At 51.9% G+C, this 14718-nt stretch overlaps 1 protein-coding gene across 3 annotated transcripts in view; it reads right to left on the reverse strand.

The window, feature by feature from the left end:
• The window catches only part of prkn (parkin RBR E3 ubiquitin protein ligase), a 47973-nt gene that overhangs the window by 24937 nt on the left and 8318 nt on the right, over positions 1–14718 (reverse strand). For all 3 annotated transcript variants that reach the window (XM_049002721.1, XM_049002722.1, XM_049002720.1), the window contains exons 2-4: positions 8265–8428; positions 3041–3260; positions 1728–1846 (exon numbers count right to left, since the gene is read on the reverse strand). In XM_049002721.1, coding sequence (XP_048858678.1) covers positions 1728–1846; positions 3041–3260; positions 8265–8428 — 503 coding nt within the window. The remainder of the gene's footprint in view (positions 1–1727; positions 1847–3040; positions 3261–8264; positions 8429–14718) is intronic.

The following is a 14718-nucleotide window of genomic DNA, read 5'->3' on the forward strand; positions in this document are numbered from 1 at the left end:
AAGAATATAACTACAGAGGGCGGTAAAAATCCCTGCATGTCGTTCTTGCCCCTCCCCGAATATCAAGGATACATCGATTGCATCTTCGTCCAAACGAGAACAATCCCATGATGCATTACGGTCTTTGTGTTCTTGGTACTGAAAAACACCCTTTAGCTGAGCTGCTCCTGTGGCCATGTTGGAAGGGAGGTGCACTTTTCCAAAGACAAACGGTCTCACTGTGCTGTGATCGTCAGCCAGGGTCAGTGTTTCATTAAGCAACCCTGACGTAAGCAGGTGTGTGTGTTTGTGTGTGTGTGCCTGTTTTTATCTGTTTATGAGAGCGTTTCAGCAAACAGCTCCCTACTGAGCAGTGATTGCCTCCCCTTGTGGGGACGTCCCCATCAACTGAAAAAACAAACAGTACGTGCCAAAGATTTGCTTTTGCTATCAGATTCTGTTTGTTTTTCAGTTTCCTTGGGGGGTTACGGACCATTAATCACATTAAATATTAGAGTTTTAGTGTTGGAATCTAATTGCGCAGGTGTTTGTTTATGTCTGTCTGTGAATGTGTGTGTATGTGTGTCAGTGTCACTGTGTCTGTTTGCCAGCATCACTGTGTGCGTCTGTGTGTTTGTCAGTGTCACTGTGTGTGTTTGTCACTGTGTGTGTTTGTCAGTGTCACTGTGTGTGTTTGTCACTGTGTGTATCTGTGTGTTTGTCAGTGTCACTATGTGTGTTTGTCACTGTGTGTTTGTCACTGTGTGTATCAGTGTGTCTGTCAGTGTCACTGTGTGTATCAGTGTGTTTGTCAGTGTCACTGTGTGTATCAGTGTTTGTCAGTGTCACTGTGTGTATCAGTGTGTTTGTCAGTGTCACTGTGTGTATCAGTGTGTTTGTCACTGTGTGTATCAGTGTGTTTGTCAGTGTCACTGTGTGCATCTGTGTGTTTGTCACTGTGTGTATCAGTGTGTTTGTTAGCATCACTGTGTGCATCTGTGTGTTTGCGAGTGTCACTGTGTGTGTTTGTCACTGTGTGCATCTGTGTGTTTGCCAGTGTCACTGTCCATGTCAGTCGGTCTGTCTGTCACTGCTCCTGTGTATCATATCTCCTGTAGGGACCCTAACCCTAACCCGCCTACCCGGCCATCTGCGGTCTGATTCCCAACCAGCAGTCCGCAGCGCCCCCCACTGCTATTTGGCCCAGAGCGGTGAGGTAATCTCAGTACGCGGTCTATGCTCGTCACGGACACCTCAAATCATCTGGGGCTCCACTCGTGTCCCCGTCTCCCGCAGTCGTGCCGAGGTCCGCCCCCTGCCAATGGATGGCTCAGTTTTGGGATCCCGGATCAGGAGGCCCTCAGGAGGAGTTGCTGGCGGCTTAGCGACACACATTAGGGGGGAGAGCCTGCGCTGCACATGATAGCGGCTGACTGGCACTTGGAGGGTCAGCAGCAGGCAGCACATGGAGAGGCTGGGGGTGGAGCATCCGCATATGGGAGCGGTCACCTAGGAAACGGGACCTAGGTTCATGGTGCGAGGGGGAGAAAGCCCGACAGGTAGGATGGGGTGGCTGCGGGGGGGGGGGGGGGCACATTCCCAGCTGACCGCACACCACACACACTGTCCCAAGCACCTGATCCTGGGGCCCTAGTCTTAACTGTTCATGGGAGGGGGAATGGGGGCATCGATTAATCAGGCCTGCTCATGTGTAAAGTGCACGGCACCAGGGAGGCAGCGGTACTGACCCGGCTCAGCGTCAGCGTCCCCTGCAGGCAGGTCCGGCACCGTACCCGCAACTTCCCTGGCCTGATGGCTCCACATGGGCTTTTACAGAACACATAAAAGCTGCAGTGTGGCCTGGACTCTGTACACAAAGGGAAACAATCCACAGATCATCAAGCAGGGGTACAGAGCACTGCTCTCAACCAGTACACCCACCACTGCATGCCTACACAGCCAGATGCAGGCAGACTCACAGCGCAGTAACACAGGGGGAGAGTCACGGACGCATCACGGATGCTGGGCGAGGCTGTGAGAGGCGCCCCCTATCCCCCAGAGGCCTCTTTGATATCCCTCGCTATCCGAATGTACCGTTTCAATTTGCGGGGAGGCCGTAAGGCAGCGGGACCCGGGGATATCTGATACCAACAGGGATATGGACCCGAGTGAAGCCACGGTCAAACGAGAGCTTAACAGCAAATAAAACAATGTCTGTGCGTGAGTGTGTGTGTGAGGGCGAGAGAGGGACAGAAAGACAGAGAAGGAGAGCCGCACACCATCCTGCTCTGGAGGAATCCTCCACAGACAGACATACCGGATGTGGCTGGTGGGTGGCAGGCCTGGATGGGACCGGGGGGCAAGGATGGGCCCCAGAGGGAGGGGCGGGATCAGCGGGGACAGACACCGGCTCCAATTACCCGAAAGGAGCTTGAGGACAGCGGGACGGCTGGACACCTCTATGACAGATAATTAAGTCGGGGGGAGAGGCGCCCTTCCGTTATCATGCCAGGGGCAGTGAAACTGGCAGCCACGCGGGAGGGGGGGGGGGGATGACAATGGGGGTGGGGGTGCGGGTGGCTTCAGCACACTCATTAGAGCTAAAAGCCTGGGACAGAGGAGAGAACCGTGATACTTTGACACAATCCACAATAAATCCAGCCAAGTAGATTGTATAACCCTCCGTCTAATTCATCATTTCTATGGAAGGGGTTTCCATTATGCTGATACATTTAAAGGAGAGGAGAAGAGAGGAGAGGAGAGATGGCAGCATGGCGGGGGGGGGTCACATAAAGGACAGGCTGCAGCCCCACTGAGTGAGCGGTGAGCAGGACGGGGGCCTCTGGGGTGACAGCGGAAGGGTGCACAGAGGGCGTTTTTAAAAGGTGCATCTCCACGCGCTGGATGCGGGACTGGGAATGCGGCATGGCCTTCGCTTCGGGAGGCTGCGGCCTGCATCACATCCGAAGACCTCGATGGTGGCCGTCTTCTCATCTGGCTTCTGAGCACTGGGCCACATAGCACTGGACCAGAAAACGTGGACTCGCACACACCCTGGTACCTGCGAAGGGGGCTGAACCCGACTCTCCGCCGTTCTCCGTCCCCAGGATGCTGGCCAGCCCGGTGGAGGCTGAGGGCAGCCGGGTCTCACTCAGGTCCAGACGGGTCAGGCTGTCCGCAGTGCCCCTCAGCTGACTCTGCAAGAAGACCTCGCGCCGCCGGGCTGGGCCGGACGTGGGCAGCACCACGTGGACCGTGCTCTGCTCCGGGAGGTCATAGCTCTACCAGAAAACACACACCAGTAAGATGCTTCTGCCTGAACTTGCGCACAAATATAGTGATCAGCGTGCTCCCTCCAGGCAGTGCTGACCAGGGGGCGTCGGCTACCGCTCAGAGGCGATGACATCATAAAGCTGTGGCACTACTGAGCACCACATCTGAGAACCTTAACCTGAACACGTGACCGTGACGAGAAGCCGCTCATGTTCAAAATCAGACGTCCATGGAATCTGCATGGTTATTAATTGAGGGCCAGAGCAGCCGGGGAACCACTTGAGATACCCTCCCCTGACAGCGGATGGGGGGCTAGGGCTGAATGCCGAGTAATACCTGGGTGTCACATGCCCTGTGGGGCCCACCTACCTGCACATTTTCTAATGTTAATTAATAAACGGTTCTGTAATTATGATATGACATTTGAAATCGTAATGCCTATTTGACGGCTGCAAATTATTATGTTTTGGCAAAACACGCTATTCCGGTTCACTGGAACGCGGAGCTTGTGGTTATAAATTGCGTAGGTTATTAACTGCTAATATAATAATTAACTGAAAAAAAAGTACAAGCAGACTAGCATTGAGCAGGAGCTGAGTTGGACATCGGGGGGTGGTCGTGCCGGGGGGGGGGGGGGGGGGGGGGTGCCAACTAGCAACATAAAAAAATATAAATGGATGAATGAGACCACCAGGACTCAAAGGGCCTATGGACTGGACAACCCAAAGTATGACAGATTACAGCCAAATACAGGGAGTGGAGCCTGGGCTGCGGAAAGTACCAGAAAACAAGTTGAAAGGTGAAAGGTTGGGGTCAGGCAGTTTAAATTACTTACTCTAAGATTTTTCATTATCGGCCAATTCACATTTAAAGATGGATGTGAAGCAAATTGCATTCTGACTATGATCCTTCTTGTAAAAAGCTGAAGAACACGACACCCTCTGAATCCCGGGGGGGGTGGACACTGGCCTAAGTAGCTACTCTAAGTGGTCAGGAGGTCTGCTTAACACCATCTCCTGCCCCACATACCACCAGTGAAGCCGTCTTACTGGTCCTGGTTGCGAGAAGTCGCAACAGATTTATTGCATCCTGTCCTGTCTTCTTTGGTCCTTAAACCACCCCCTTTCTCAGGTGGATTATCCCCCCACACCCCCCCCCCCCCGGCAGGCTCTCCTCGCATGGCGAGTCTTACTCAGCGTCCGCGAGCCGGTCTCTGCTCCTCCAGGTCATTTTTAATATGCAGGGCTGTTTATCAGGATCCATTTCCCCGAGTTATTTTTATGCAATGCAAATGAAGGACGTCAAATACCGTGTCCCTTTTAGTTTATTAGAAAGAGGTCATCGTTAGACCAAGGGCCTCCGTGCGTAGAGAGAGAGAGAGAGACAGAGGGAGAGAGCGAGAGGGAGGGACAGAGAGAGGCTCCCCAAGAAAAGGAGGCACAAAAAAACAGAGATCACATGGTCTGACTCCATGTTTCGGCACAAGCACGCGTTTAATCTGTCCTTCTCGGGGAGCATGCCATGCTGGGTGCAGATCCCGGGAGATGGAGTGTTTCAGGATGCAGCGGCAGTAATAAGTCAGGGAAGCGTAATCGCTGGCAGCCATTCTGATGAATGAGGTGGCGGCAGGCAAACAGACAGCCAGGGAAATGACCTATGACAGAATGTGCGACGCTGGCGACTGGAAATGATCTGAGCAGCATCTCAGGCGCAATATTAGGGTGCCGTATCGCAAAAGGCATCCCGGCACAGATTACCGTTCTGCCATTACCGCCCTGCCTGTCATCTTAACTGGTTCCGCACCGGCTCACCCTTACGGACACAGCCTCACGCTGCCGCCCTGCGTCGTCCGGGTTACCGGAGATAGCATCCCAGGCGAGCTTCCTGTTTTGGAGTCGTCTCTCACACGGTGTCCAGTCTCGGCGATATCAGAGTCAACACAGCCAAGAACCTGCGTGCGTTCGAGACGGTCAGAAAAACCGCACTCACACCCCGGCTGTGTCCTGCCCTCGTGCCACCCACAAATGGGGGGCAGGGAAAGGGTTAGTTTGGCGGCTGAATGAGATGTGAAATCCCAGCATCTGGGGGGGTGGGGGTGGTGTACTGACGCAGCACACGTCTGCCCTTTCGCTATTTGAGTGGCGCTGGACCGTCCAGAGGATGATCTCGTCCCGTAATGAATTAAATCCAGAACCCGGAACTGAGCCAGAATTCCAATAAGTCAACAAAGTAATCAATCATCTGTACGCCTGGCATGCAGACAGAGCACGCGGGCATTTAAAACGAGATAACGCTATTAAGATGTGCTGGTATAGCGTATTTCACCAGCTAAATTGATTAATTACACAGAAGGAGATTAATAATCATGAGATGGGACCTGCTGCAGTAACGTTGTGGGGGGGGGGGGGGGGTCCCTGGCGATTAGTGTTGACGTGGGGCAGGGACACAGTCGGCCCAGGGGTCCAGGCGGGAACTTGTGATGCGATGCCTCAGGCAGCCTCACAGGAAGTGACACACAAAACAAGTACAAACTCCCTTGTCGCTCTCCCCCTGGAAATACTGGATCCTCAAAGCGTACCGGGATCCTGAGGACGTCCCAGGCAGCAGCACCCAAAGATGACTGGTTGAAGGTTGTGGCCACGCCCTATCGAAGATCCAATCATTGTGAGAGCTTGAGAGCTATGCAGTTATCGATTACCTGTTAAACCTGTCATATGGCTCAAACTGCGGGGAGTTCCTGACCAATGAAAAAGCCCTGAGCTCAACGTAATGCCTTGCCCCGTGTGGTTAGTGTGGAGAGACACAGCCACCATCAGGCCTGACACAAACGCTGACAGCATATACATCACAGAAATGGCCGGAATCCTTGCCCGCTCCACATTTGCATAACGCGACCTGTGACCTAGTAGTTTGGATGGCCAAGTCCACGAGCATCATCAGACAGACCGACACGCGTTCCCCAGGGGCTCAATCCAGCTGTCACGCAATGCCATTATCGGCGAGACTCACACCTCAGGAAGCGAGTCTCTTGGGGAACGTTCCTTAATTCCTGATTTATCGTACTTCTGCACACCTCACATTTACCACCAAGCAACACTTTTCTTTTGGAAATTCCCATTTTGGTCCTTCTGACCCGACCTAACCCGGGGCCGTCCCAGAACCTCGTTAACCTCAGCTGTCGGTGACCTGTGGTGGCGTCAGGCCAGCCCGGGGGGTGGGGGGGGGTTTCGGGGGGGCGAAATGGTGTCACTCACATCCCCCCTCATTTGCTCCCAATCTCCCTCCTGTTGCTGTGTTGCTATGGGACTGCCTGCAGCCCAATTTATGGGGGCGGGTAAGAAATGGTGGGATTCCCCAGAGGGGATCCAAGAGGAAGGATTAACAGGCAGTAAGAGTCCCGGCCGATGCAGCACCCCAGGCGAGCATCACCGGCAAATCGGTGCCCCCTCAGAAGTTGCCCTAGGCAGCATATAGGACTAACCGAGCCTGGTACCAGGGCACTGATATCTGATGGCCACACACACGCAGACCACAGATATCAAAGCACAGGGACTGGAGCCACCCAGCACAGTGACGCTCTGGATGCAGGCTGGACTCTGACCTCTGACATCCATCCCCGCTCAGCATCACGTGACCAATGGGGAGACACGGGGGCCCATCAAAGGGTGAGGGTCTCTCTAGCTCCACCGCCATCAGCTTGAGTGGCATTAGCCACCTCCATAGCGACCCGTCGGGTTCTGTTCTGGTCGGCTGCGGCGCGGCCCGCCTACCATCCGCATAATCATGCTGGCACTCGAGTACGTTTTGGTGCCACCCAAACCCAGCTTACTCCTGAGGGGGAGGCCCACTACCCTGCTTCATAATTCAGAAAATAAATGGCTCATCGGAATCCCGTACTACAGTCTTGCAGTGGCCTTCTCGCCAGGCTCCTGGGGACGCCTTCAATTAATGATAAAATATGTGTGCGACTTTTTAAAATAAGGTTCTGTTCAGATTTTTCCAGAAAATCTCCCCAGCTGCTGAATAAACAACCACCCCTCCTCCAATGGCACAAACACTTACTTGATAGCCCACAATGCTGCTAAAACATGTAGAAATATATATTAAAAATAACTGAGCGTACAGTGTTCAGCTACATACAGGCTAGAGGGTGGCACAGCGGATAAGAGTCTTGACATGTTATTATAATAGTCATTGATCCATGACACAAAACCGGACGGCCTGTTCATCCCTGCGCACGATGTGGCACTTGGTGGAGCCACCTCACATGTGAAAACCAGCTGAATGAAGAGACCAACTACTTGTTTTTCTTGCCTCATGTTCACGATGAAGCTGGAGCAATAACACAGTTGTGCTCTAGGGGGTAGAGTTGAGCCACTCCAGGCTTACCCCCAACATATAAACAGTACAGCTAACTGCTAAGTCCCACACGTGGTCAGGGTCTCAAGTGCAATTTGTCGGGGGGGAAATTGAGCATGGCACCATAGAGAGTGCGGTGAGTGAAAGCGGGCGGCTTGCAGGAGCCAGGAAGTGTGTAACCCCCCCCCACATCCTCGTCTTCCCTACCTAGAAGGCTGGGCCCTTTTAATGCATAATTAAGAAGGTCAAAATTAATGAAGCGATATGGAGTAAAGTTCACAGAATCCCCAGGCTCTGTTTACGGCATCAGCTTCGGGGAAACAGGACGTCATGTGTAGGTTGGATGGAGAAACGTGGCCACGAGCGTGCGATGGAGCGGACGGACCAGGACTTGGTGGGGCGACGGGGACCGCCGAAGAGGGGGGCACCCCCCTGAGTATGCAGAATGGCACATGCACACTAGGGGACGTCAGAGTGCACAAGTCAGATCTGCGCGCTGCATCAAACCTTTAAACTAAATCCACCAGTCAACAAAAGCTTGGGAGAAGTTAATTACTGAGGCTGAATTTGCTGCATTTAGCAGCAGCTTCTGCTCTGTTAACAGCTGCTAATTTCTCTCAGGTTACCGAGCTGGGGTGGGGGGGGGGGGTTACCTGGAGGGTGCAGTCGTTATGTAGCTCCCGGCCCGCGAAGATGACCCGCAGGTGGTGGGGAAGGACGCCACACTCCTGACCCACCGCCGCCTTCAGCTCGGCCACGCTCGCACTCTCCGCCAGCTCCACCGGGAACCCGTCACTGGAGTTAAACTTCACAAACACTGCGCAGGAGGGAGGGGGGGGGGGGCATGTGAGAGGTGTGAGATGACAGAGGTGAGAGAGGGCAGCTGGGAGATGGAAATCCAGCAAGAACCATCATTTCCACAAAGGCCACAGACTCACAGACCTTCACTAATATCCACTCATTAATCTCGTTTAACGGCAGCGATATGACCTGCCTGCCCCATTCGCTTTGTCTGCCAGTACGTTTTATACATTGTTTACCGTTTGTTGTTATATTGTTCTGTGTCAGTGGACTTTGCATTGTCCTCCCCCTGTTTGCATGGATTTCCTCCTACAGTCCATAAACATTCAGTGTGGCGCCAAATGTATAACTGGGCGTGTGTCCCAGTGTCCCGAACGCTGCCTCGCGCCCGCTGATGTGCTGGCATGGCTTTCAGATCACTGTGCCGCTGTACTCCATGCTAGTCATGACTAGTGCGGCTGCATGGACTGCACTGTCTGAGGTGTAGCTAGATGGGAGGGGACAGGTGAAAATGGCCGGCAAGGGGGGGGTAGGGTGGGGGGCTCGGCTATCAAGCACATGACACAGCAAAAGGAAAGAAGCACCAAAGCCGTAAATGACCTTAATTGATGGTTTTTTTTCCTGTTATCATTCTTGAGTATTATCTTAATTGAAATAAATCAACCTTCAACGAATCCTGCAGGACTGCTGATAAAGTGAGTCTTGGTGCCGTTCAGGATGAGCGACCAACATCCCACACGCATACAGCGGGCGGTGGGGGGGTGGGGGGGGGCTGCCAGGCCCCTTGGCCGCACTCAGGCGAAACCGTAACCCGTGCCTGAAACCGTGTCTCTGTTGACTTAAGCAGTAATGGCAGGGGGGGGGGGGGGGGGGCTCTTTGTGCATAAGCGAAATAGACCAAAATTCCCGGACTATAACGAAAGGCTTGACTGATTGCTCTACGCTCAGGTGTGACACAGCCCCACAAAAATGTTTCATCACCATAACCCTCAGACTTTGCGACACTTAAAAGCGGGTGGGGGGGGGGGGTTCCCTCGAGCTGTGACCTCGAGCCCCTGTACTGGGTGGGGGGGCAACCGCTTCCAGGTTTGATCAAGCCGGGGGGCTAATGGCGACGGCAGCAAATGAAAATCCACGTTTAAGACCTCAAAGCTGGACCGTGTCATTTACAGGCCTAAAGACTAAACCGAGACCAACCCCTCATCAAGTGCAGCTCCAGGGCTTTTGGGTACATCTTCCAATGACGACGGCCACATGGATGATGCGCATTCCCCACATTCCCATCCAGGCAAAACCCATGAAGAAAACGACTGTGAAGCATTATATAGTTATTCCCTCAGACTTAATTTAAATAACCTGAACTATAACCCCAGCCAATCAGAACAAGAAACATCACACGCTTTCATTTCCACACAGCAGTGCAGCACAGAGCAGCTGTACTGATCCCAGGTCACATTTAACCGTCGGAAAATATACCACGGAGATGCGCTCACTCTTTAAGATGCAAATTTAGCATCGCAGGTTACGACGTCTTTAGCTGCGGGCCAAAACAGAAAACCTGTTCACGCCGTACGTCATTACGAGTGAATCAAATGTTCCGAGCATCTTTCAATCGGAATTAAAAGACTCAAAAATTAAAAAATAAGATATTTATTCAGCTCCTGAATTAAAATTAAAATTCCAGCAACAAAGAAGCCCACAGACTTTGGAGATAATGTGCTTTGGAAAGGGATGTGATTTGCCCTGTCACTGTGATTTCCATAATCTCCCTCATTGTTTGTGCCTCATCCAAGTGGATAACAAATGAGTAAATTCGTCCTTTGTCATGTTTCATCACAGGAAGAGTTGGCGTGTGAGGGAATTTCGATTTGCCTTTATTCCCAGAGACCTGTCAAGGGAAAGAAAAAAAAAAGACTGACGAGAAGCCATCATACAGCTCTGCCAGACCAGATTACTGAGTCCCCCACCCCACCCACGCAATGGCCTCACGTCCCCAAACGCTCGACAGCTTTCTGTCGAAGCATAAGGAAAAATACATTTTCCAGGATAAACATCTAATTTTTACATTTGGAGTGGAATGGTTCAAAGGCACGAGGAATCAAAATAAAAAAGCGCGTAGTGGCCAGTGTAGTTTATTCCTGCATGTGGCGGCCAGTTCAATTCACTTCAGACAGAATAATCAGCGCTATGACTGCGTAAGTGGTTTTAGGAGACAGATGGGTAAAATCATCTTAGAAGCAATTAAATGTGGCAGCATTAACAGCGTTGTAAGGCTACCAATGATGCTTTTATTCTGTTAGACGAATGACAGGATCATTGCAGAAGGTGAAATGCTCCTGGTGTAAATCACCCTAACCTTTACCCCCCTGCCTGAGGCCTGTTTAGCACGGAGCACCTGTGCCTGCCTGTCTCCGGACACTCTTCCTTTAAACTCCCCTTATGTCCCCGTTTATTAATGCCATGATTCATTTACGCGGTCGCCTTGGCATTTTGGCTCCGCCGGTGCTGAGCCAAGCGGTTCGGGCTCGACGAATTCCACCCCTCCGTCAGACGGCGTGATCGAGGTTTGTGTGAGGAGTCTCCTGACTCCCCCACAGTCAAGGAAGAGATGTAGGACATTTCGAAAGGGAGGAAAATGAATAAAAACTGAAATCTACCTGCCAGTTTAAATCTACCCTCGACATAATGAAATGTGTGTTATTTACTGATAAAACCTTGTGACAGTAATTCTGGGGGGAGCAGAGGGAGATGGGGGAACAGGAGCGACAAGACTTGTCCTGTCAATCAAATTAGGGAGGCAGAGCATTATGGGTAGCAAATGATTTCTGTCTGGATGGAATGGCAGGCTGCCAGGTCAGGCTTAGCTATACAGCAGCAGTAATATGAAGACAGATTGGCTTAATTCTGAACTGCAGCATCAGAGGAAAGGAGATCTGGGACTGTTTAGTGGAGGAGCCAGACAGTGTGGGGGGGGCAAGCGAGAAAGGAGGAGGATGGAGAGATTTGTCTCTGTCTTAGTGCCCCATTCGTCATAATAAATGTGTGACTGACAGCTGACTAAGTCGCTCTGATTGCTGGGGGGTCCAAGGGCGCCTCCCGTCAACGGCGACGGAAGAAACGTATGAGTGTACCCCCCCCCCCCAAACCGTCACGCATGTGTCAGCCTTGTCCGCGCCCCCTCTCCGCACGCACCGCGTCTGCTGCTACCCACCGCTCATCGATTAGCCATAAAACCACAGAGCGCTGGCCTGCACACACCCACCTTAAAATAGTGTCGACCCATATCCCTCATTTCCTCGCACATAACAGTAAAGAAGATCGATTCATCAATTCCAGAGCTCGGTTCGAGCAATTAGGAGAATAAAAACCCTTTTGTCCGTTTGCAGTTTTTCATACCTCCCCCCCCACCCCCCACTGCACGAGGGGTAACAAAAAAAAGAAAAAGACCCGCAGACAGGGCATTGACCGAGCCTGACGAGGGGGGGTGGGTGCGGGTGCTGTTCTTTTGACATTCATCCTGGCAGCGGACAGGACTGGACCACGGGCCCACTGTCCTGAAGAGGATTATCTCATAGATCAATGGTGAAATTGATTCTGGGCCCCCGCTATTTATCAGCCGGCAGCCGGCGCTTAAAAAGCCAGGAAATATTTCCTCTGTCTGTCCTGTCTTATTAATCTGATGCCGGTGTGGGGAGTTGGGTGGACGGTAGTTCGGTGGGGGGTTTAGCTTAAAGCCCAGATGAGTACCGCGCTGTATCGATTTGACAAAGACAGACCCCCTAACGCCCCTAAATGAGAAGTCACCTGACGGGGGCCAGCGCCAGGCTGAGAGCACTGGCTCGAGACGGCAGACAGAAACCCACTGGATTTATGTACACGGTGAAGCTCAATACCCCTGTAGTCCTACATTACAGTCCTGTTCATCTGTTTTAGCTTTCTGCTACAAGTCTGTAAAGAAACATCCAAACCACAATGCAGAAATGAACAGAATCACACATTTCCGTGCTCAGATTTCCAGACGCTGTGGTCACCTGACATTTAATGGCCACTGAGGAGGATGGACCCCCCTGGTTTTCACACCTCCTCCTCCCGCTCTCCTGTCAAGAGCCTTCTAAATCAGCGAGGCTTTAGGAGAGACCCACAGACAGAAGGGTAATTAACGAGGTAAATAACAATTAGCCCAGGTCTGGACTCTGAAGCCCAGAGGAGAGTAGAGGGGAAGCGGGGGAGGGGGAAGCGGAGGTGGGGGGGGGCAGGCAGCACAGGTCTGTCTGAAGGTGTGCAACCTGCATTTCTACACCACTACCCTCTGCTCCCAAATACCCCTCCCACAAAGATATCCTCTTCACAAAGGTTACTTCAGACCAGTCGCTCACCCAGAGAAATTACATCACAATGACACTGTAACCCAACGCTGCCCCCCACCGCCCACCCAAGCCCAGAACATGGACTGCGTACCTCAGAGCAGTGTTAGGGCTGACTGCGATTCATGCTATTAAATAGCATCAGGACCACCAGTGTGAGCACAGGTCCAATGCTCTCTCACCCACCCTCAACTAGTCATTTCAAAGCAGAGCAGCACATGAAGGAAGGGAGGGGGCTCTTCACTTCGGCAAAAGTGAGCCACAAAGTCTTTCATTTAACAGTGAAATGTCGACTCACTAAAAACTTACAGGGGGAGGGGGGCACGCCTGAAAAGGACATGGGGTCCCAAGGGTGAAGATGAGCCAAGACCTGACTAATCAGCAGCAGAATAGCTGATGACACATACTGACATATCTCCTCGGTTTGCGATCGGCAGCTCCTGTTTGTCATGCCAGCCCCTCACCACAGCGATGTGCAACCATGCCCTGCATGGTGTGACACCCCCCAGCCACCACCCACAAAAACGACAGTCTGTCCAAACTACCAAAGCCATAAATGTTTACCTAAGCAGTCCTTCCCTGACTGACAAGCACCTCCACGCTTTCAGATTTTCAGGCAGACGCTGACATTTTACCAAAGGCAATTAGGCAGAGCTATTCCGCCTGATTTATCTGCATATCTGTCCTTTTCTCCTCCCCCCAGCACCATATTCAGCACCTTTCTGCGCCTCTCCCTTTAGCCCCCCTCCCCACCGGTTTGCTACAGATATGAAGACTAATGATTGACGTGCCAATTTCCTGACTCCCGAAGCCGACGTCTGAAGGTCTGCAGTGATTCTCTAGGTCTGCGAAGCCAATGAACAGAAAAATGCATAAAAAGACACAAAAACACTGATAAAGTAGCAAACCAGGTATTGAAGGTAAATGTCTGATTGATGCTGACAAGGTGGCGCTCGGTCATCGTCGCTGTGTGAAACACACCCGCCAGGCCACTAGATCTCTGCTCGGAAGGTACACCCCAAGTTCTCCTCATAAATTAGACGCCGCAATTAAGCCCCACACCAGCATGACGCCTGGTACTAACTGCGATGGGCAAAGACAATCCACCGCATCATCAGGCTGATAAGGCAGCGTTGCTTTTTCTATACGCCGTGCGACAGCCCATCCGTGTAATTTATTTACGCCGTAGCAGGAGACGCTAAACGCCTGACATCGTTAACGTCGCCTGCAGATTAAGACGAATGTGGATTTTGAAAAGTCGCAACAAGCGGCGCCGATGCATCCCACAGGACGGCACCGGAACCGCGCCCCTCTTCGTCGCCTCCACTGTCGCAGGTACCCTGCATCGGTCTGTCTCATTTTCTGCGACGTGAACACAAAATGCCCAGTTAGAACCCATCACACCATTTGTGTTTACTGCCCGGCAAATCATTAGCTTCCCCAAGTGCGACGACTGCAGCCTGTGACTGATCCCTCGTGTGAGAAAACAACAGGACTTATCAAGCCTTAATTAAAGAACCAGAGTGGGACTGACACAGCTCCAGAATAACAGTCAATTAATACGTGTGACAAAAGCATACCTGCAAGCCATTTTTATCGACTCGCTGATGTCACCCATTGTCAGAGCCCAACCCTACCACCCCAAAACGAATAAAACATGCAACTAATCGATTCTAGGAACATCACATTATGGACCAGTGGGTTGCAAAACATGCCTACTCTTTCAATATTGGTCCCTCCAGTACTAATCAGTCCAGTACGCATACTTCCAGTGCGCGTCCAATGAACAACATCAGCACAGAGGACTAGATTTTAGATCCTTCTTCACAGACTTCCATTCAAGACAAACGAACACAGTTCTTTCTGACGCAGTTACCCAAATCCAACAGGGGACCACTTAATATACCACAAAGGCGAAGGTCTCCACACCGTCTCAGATGCG

The sequence above is a fragment of the Brienomyrus brachyistius genome, unplaced genomic scaffold (assembly GCF_023856365.1).
Source record: "Brienomyrus brachyistius isolate T26 unplaced genomic scaffold, BBRACH_0.4 scaffold71, whole genome shotgun sequence".
Classification (NCBI taxonomy): domain Eukaryota; kingdom Metazoa; phylum Chordata; class Actinopteri; order Osteoglossiformes; family Mormyridae; genus Brienomyrus; species Brienomyrus brachyistius.